The sequence below is a fragment of the Polypterus senegalus genome, chromosome 9 (assembly GCF_016835505.1).
Source record: "Polypterus senegalus isolate Bchr_013 chromosome 9, ASM1683550v1, whole genome shotgun sequence".
Lineage (NCBI taxonomy): Eukaryota > Metazoa > Chordata > Cladistia > Polypteriformes > Polypteridae > Polypterus > Polypterus senegalus.
In genome coordinates, this window is record NC_053162.1 from 5,182,820 (window position 1) to 5,189,568 (window position 6,749).

Consider the following 6,749-nt stretch of genomic DNA (forward strand, 5'->3'; position numbering starts at 1 on the left):
ATTGATGACTTTATATGAAAATATATATGAAAATAAGATTTATGAAAACATGCAAAATATGCTTTATGAAAATATGATTTATAAGCTATAAACTTATGAAACGTGGCTTCATTTTATAAACACTAGATTCAAAACTAATTTAAGAAATATACACTTATCTTGCCTGCATAACCACGCATAGCCATAACTTTCTAAAAATGCTAGAAAATGAAATATACACTTATCCTAATCATAAGACAAGGCAATGCAAGTGTATATTTCTAAATAATAGTTTTGAATCTAATGTTTATAAAATGGAGCCACATGTCGTGAGTTTATAACTTAGAGCGAAGGAGTGAATATTTTATATAATTTTTTAGAAAGATACGGCTATGCATGGCTATGCAGGCAAGATAAGTGTATATTTAATTTCTTAATATTAGTTTGGAATCTAGTGTTTTGAAAATGAAGCCACATGTCATAAGTTTATAGCTTATAAAGCATATTTTCATAAATTATATTTTGCATATTTTCATAAATCTTATTTTCATATTTTGGGGCGGGGCTTAAATTCATCAATCATATTTTGGGGGCGGGGCTTAAGATCATCAATCATCTGTTTGACAGTTCCTTTCTGATGAACTACTAATGTCGTTTAAAATGAATACATTTACCATTTTGACCCATCAGTCTTGGCTCAATAACACACAATGACAAAGGGAAGACATGTTTTCAGAAAGGTTTGCAAATTTAGTAAAAATCAGAAATTAAATTCTGTTGTTCATAGAAGTATTCAGACTTGCTTTGGCACTCAAAATTGTGCTCGGGTTAATCCTATCTGCTTTTTTTCCCTTGAGATGTTTCTAGAACCTGATTGGAGTCCACCGGTGGCAAACTGATGGACCTCATTTAGAAATGCAGAAGTGGACCTACAGTATGTATGTATGTATGTATGTAAAGTCTTGCAATTCACACTGCATGTCAGGTTTAAAACCCAAGACATGAAGTCCAAGGAACACTCAAGTTGTGGTGAGGCATAGACCAGGGCATGGAAACAAAACCATTTGAGTGTTCCCAGGAGCACAGTGAACTCAATAATTGTGAAAATAAAGAAGTCTGAGATCCCCAGGACTCTTCCTAGAGTTGGCCATCCTGCCAACCTGAGTAACCAGACAAGAAAGACCTTGGTCAGGGAGGTGACAAAGAACCGAATAGTCAGTATAAGTGGGCTTCAGACGTCCTCTGCAGAAATGGGAGAACCTGTTGGATGGTCAGCAGCACACCATCAATCTGGCATTTAAGGTAGATTGGCTAGATGGAAGCCACTCTTGAGTAAAAGGCATTTAAAGAACTCTGAGCTGAAGAAAAAATGCTCTGATCTGATAAGACAAAAGTTGAACTCTTTAGGCAGAACTCCAGGCACTACATCAAGTGAATATCTGGCACTGCTCATCAGCTGCCTAATACCACAAGGCCATCTTAACACATGGTAACACTGGGAAGTTGTCTGTGGGCCCCATGAGCATAGGGGCCCGATGCTAATATATGTACTGTATGTATTGTAAGGGACGGCTAGCAGCTCAACCCGACCAGGACACCCCGAGAATGGAAGAATGGGGGAAAGCAGCTACTTTTGGACACTGCCTCCCCAAAGATGCTAGAGGGCAGCTCCCTTGGAGTATAGCAGTGCACCAGATTCCCACAGGGCATCCTAGGATTTGAAGTTCGCTATCTCAGCCCTGTTGGGTGCCGTGTGTGCCACCAGGTGGTGATGTGGAAGGACCGGGGGAGTTTTGCTTCCCCTATAGCCTGGAAGTACTAGGAAGTCACGAGGATGGGAGCCTCAAAGTACATTCAGGCTGATTAAAGAACTTTAATTTGCCATCTGACAAGTCACATGGATGAAAGAACAGAAGCACGTCTGGGTCAAGAACTATATAAAAGACTGCTGATGACCCAGCAAGCGAGCCAGAGTCGGGTGGAGGTGGATGAAGTTTTCTGGAAGGTGTAATAATAATAATTCTTTGCATTTATATAACGCTTTTCTCACAACTCAAAGTGCTCAGCAATTGCAGGTTAAGGGCCTTGCTCAAGGGCCCAACAGAGCAGAGTCCCTTTTGTCATTTATAGGATTCGAACCGGCAACCTTCCAACTGCCAGTGCAGACCCCTAGCCTCAGAGTCACCACTCCACATGAGGAGGAGATATATAGAGAGAATCGTGTTTATTATTATTGTGAGAATTACATTCCTGTTTATTGGTGGCTGTGGTGCTTGAAGGGCACTATCAAAGAAGAAAAATATTAAAAGATCTTCTTGGTGATTTTACCTGCTGTCCCAAGTATCTGTCTACATTTTTATTCCTGTGAGTGGTTGTGTAGGATGGGGCCCCAGTGTACTGGTTTGCCTGGGGGCCTTTAATGCTATTACAACGGCCCTGTATACCTTCCCTAGACTGAAGTATAATGGTAGCAGCGTCATCTTATGGGGGTGCTTCTCAGCAGCATGGATAGGGTGACTGATCAGAATTGAGGGAAGGATAAATGCAGCCAAGTTTTTTTCCTTTTGTTCCCGTGGAAAACGCCGTCACCTGTTTCCCACTGGCATGCTCACAAGCACTAAATACAGTTCAGTACACAACATTTTCTTCTTCTCTTTTAACTCCGCTCCTCCTGATGAGCTTTGTCTTCTCCTACCCGACTTTGACTCCCAGAACAGTAACCGCTGGCTCCTTTTATAAAGCACCCAGAACTGCTCCAGGTGCCTATTTTTGGCAGCACTTCCGGGTGTGGCAGCAGTGCTGCATCTAAGGACTCAGCCATTCTCCAGGTGACCGCTGGCAGTGGCCACCATACCCAATAGGGTTGTGCCTCCACGCTCCAAACCCGTGGTACCACCACACTCCAGGTGGGATTGTGCTGCCCTTTAATGCTTTGGAGGAAGCAATGCTTCAGAAATGCACATTCCAACATAGAGATGACCCAGCCACATGCTACAGGAACCAAAAAAAAAGTGCTGCCAGCTCATACTGGGGTGACTGTTGACCTTTCAGCATGACAGTGACCAGAATCATACAGCCAAGGCAATGTTAGAGTGGCTTTGGGTCAAGTCCCCAACTGGCCCAGACTTAAAATACACAGGGCATCTGTGAATTTACCTGGAGGTGACAGTTTCCATCAAGTACTGCATTCATCCTCAAACTGGTGAACTTTGATAACATGGAAGCCTAAGGAAGCTGGATTGGCCAATTAATATTACATGTTGTAAGAGCCAGTCCTGTTAAATGAATGACTCCTCTGCTTTTGAAAATTGTAGCCCTATTTCTAACCTGCCTTTCTTAAGTAAAATTCTAGGGAAGGCAGTCATTATGCAGATAAATGACCATCTCAATAAACCTACCCTTCTTGATAAGTTTCAGTCGGGTTTCAGAACAAATCACAGCACAGAAACTGCACTTGTTAAAGTAGTCAATGACTTGCGGGTCAATGCAGACAGAGGCCATTTATCTGTTCTCATCCTCTTAGATCTGAGTGCCGCATTTGACACCATTGATCACAATATTCTTAGAAATCACCTTGGTCAGTGGGTGGGCCTCTCTGGCAGGGTCTTAAATTGGTTTGAATCCTACCTGGCAGGGAGAAAATTCTTTGTTAGTTTTGGTAATTATACTTCAAAGACACCTGATATCCTCAATGGTGGTCCACAAGGCTCTATCCTGGGTCTGCTGCTCTTTTCGATCTCCATGCTTCCATTAGGTCAGATTATCTCGGGGCGTAACGTTGTAGTGGGGCTACATAGTAGTAATAGTGTTTGTGTTCGTACCACGTGCGTCTTGTTTCCATCGTCCCGTTTACTGTTTGTGTATGTCAGTGAATGCCGTCACCGATGATGGAAGGAGATCGCAGCCCCAAACCTGGAAAACACAATTAAATCAATTACATTTGTCACAGGACTATAAAAACAATCAAGAGAAGAGGAAGAGGAGAGGAGAGAAGGAGATTTTTCGATATACGACCACGAACCACCTGTACCTGCTGTATTTCACATCGCGCATTTCCATCCAGTTTGTCTTTCATTCCGCCGGACTCACTCCAACACCCTCATCATCGAGAGACCCCGGGGTTGGATCATTTTCCACCACCGCCGAGGATTCATGGTGAGGCTGTTCCATTTTTTCCGGGAATTACAAACACTTCATATATTGGTTAACCAGTCATCTGCATTCAGGACAATTGTTACTCGGACTCAAGTTCACGACCGTTCATTACCGTATTTCATTCATTCTTTTTTGGTATTTGTGTTGTTTGTTATATGCTACAAGGGCAAGGGAGGGGTAGTTATATTCATCTGGGGATTTGTCACGGTGTTGCTTTGGTGGAGGGATATTTCTAATTTATTTAGCTTTTCTGTTTCATTTAATACATTTTATCAGTTTAAATTTACATATCTGTTTTGCTTTTGTGCTTATTTCCACCGTCGATTGTGGGGAAAGGTTTAATTTGTTAAAGGTACGGCTTGATTAAGATTTAACCTCAGTAATTAATCCAGGCCACAGGTCTTGGAGGAGTAGCTGCCGGCCGGGTAAGGGGCGGCCGTTACAACGTGAGCTACCACAGCTATGCTGATGACACGCAACTGTATTTATCAATAGCACCTGATGACCCCGACTCTGTTGTTTCACTTACACATCTCTTACTTGTGTTTCTGAATGGATGATTAGTCATTTTCTCAAGCTAAATAAAGAGAAAACTGAAATTTTAGTGATTGGCAATAATGGATATAATGAGGTTATTAGAAATAAACTTGATGCATTAGGATTAAAAGTCAAGATGGAGGCAAAGAATTTAGGGGTAACTATTGACTCTGACCTGAATTTTAAATCACATATTAATGAGACCATTAGGACAGCATTTTTTCACTTAAGAAATATAGCAAAAGTTAGACCTCTTATAACACTGCAAGATGCTGAGAAATGAGTTCACGCTTTTGTTTCAGGACCACTCAAAAAAGACATGTAATCGATTGTAACGAGTGCAGAATGGAGCTGCTAGAATCTTAACTAGAAAAAGAAAATCCGAGCACATCACCTCAGTCTGAGTGTCACTACACTGGTTACCTGTGTCATTTAGAATTGTCTTTAAAATCCTGCTTATGGTTTACAAAGCCTTAAATAATCTCGCTCCATCATATATATCGGAGTATCTGACATCTTATATTACAAATCGTAACCTTAAATCTTCAAATGAGTGTCTGCTTAGAATTCCAAGAGCTAAACTTCAAAGAAGTGGTGAGGCGGGCGGACTTCTGCTGTTATGCACCCAAAATCTGGAATAGCCTGCCCATAGGAATTCACCAGGCTGATACAGTGGAGCTCATTAAAAAACTGCTGAAAACACATTACTTTAACATGGCTTTCTCATAGCTTCATTTTAGTTAAATCCTGATGCTCTGTATATTCAATTAATTATCATTACTATTCATGGTGGCTCCAAAATCCATACTAACCCCTACTTTCTTTTCTGTTCTTTTTCTGGTTTTCTCTGGTGGCGACCTGTGTCACCACCACCTGATCAAAGCACTGTGATGTCCCTACATTGATGGAGTAAAGGCCAGAAGTCCACATGACTGTCATGATCAAGTCCTCCCATGAGAACCCGAAACACAAAGACGACTGTTTCATTGATGTTAGGTAGAATGCCTATTGGGTTGGGGGCTGGCTGGTCTCATTGCCTCGGTACCCCTACAGATTTTATGTTTTCTCCAGCCGTCTGGAATTTTTTTTCTTTTTTCTGTCCTCCCTGGCCATCAGACCTTACTTTTATTCTATGTTATTTAGTGTTGTCTTATTTTAATTCTTACTTTGTCTTTTTTTCTCTTTCTTCATCATGTAAAGCACTTTGAGCTACATTATTTGTATGAAAATGTGCTATATAAATAAAGGATGATGTTGTTAGTAAATACATTTTGGATAGTGACACAATTTTCATAATTCTGGCTCTGTACACCCCCACAATGGATTTGAAATTAAGCAGTCATTATGTGATTGAAGGTGGTGCAGTGGGTAGCACTGCTGCCTCGCAGTAAGGAGACCTGGGTTTGCTTTTCGGGTCCTCCCTGTGTGGAGTTTGCATGTTCTCCTCGTGTCTACATGGCCCCCTGCCTGTCTCCAGATAGCACTAGCCAGTCATCATCATTGATTTCCGGTTTGAGTGAACACTGGTGGGACTGCTTGCCGGTAACTAGACTGTTAATTTTTGCTATGACTGGCGGTTTTGATGGTGACATTGCCGCTATTGCTGATATCTCTGTGTGGTTGTGTATGCATTAGCTTCAGCCTAACTCCGTTTCGAAACTTACCTGGTCTGTTCTTTGGACCCCTGAGCTGCTTGTGGCCTCACCTACAATGTGGATTGGTAGGATATTCACCTGGTTTATGTTTGTTTGGTGTCTTCTGTATTTTGCCAACCAACCTGCGACGGGCCTCCTCCAGTACTCAGCTTCTGAGCTTCTTCAACTATGTCTCCACCAGTCTGTGCCTCTGTTGTCTGTGCTACACTTCGACCCGGACGTCACATTTCTCCCTTGTCAGAGATACATCCATTGTGGGTCCTGTCGGAGATTCCAAATAGATGCCTCAAAAGGAATTAACTCCTTCTGGTCTAACTCTCGGCACCCTCCACACAACACGGATAGGAATGCTGACCACAGCGTGTTGGCCAGCCTAGCTCGGTCAGCTACCACCGCTGTCAAAAGCGACAGCAACATTGTCAG

The 6,749-nt window shown here is 42.1% G+C and overlaps 1 protein-coding gene across 1 annotated transcript in view; it reads left to right on the plus strand.

Moving 5' to 3' along the window:
* Window positions 1–371: 371 nt before the first annotated feature.
* LOC120535240 (natterin-3-like) overlaps window positions 372–6,749 on the plus strand; it is an 8,510-nt gene continuing 2,132 nt past the window's right edge. The window contains exon 1 of the mRNA XM_039762950.1: window positions 372–387. Coding sequence (XP_039618884.1) covers window positions 372–387 — 16 coding nt within the window. The remainder of the gene's footprint in view (window positions 388–6,749) is intronic.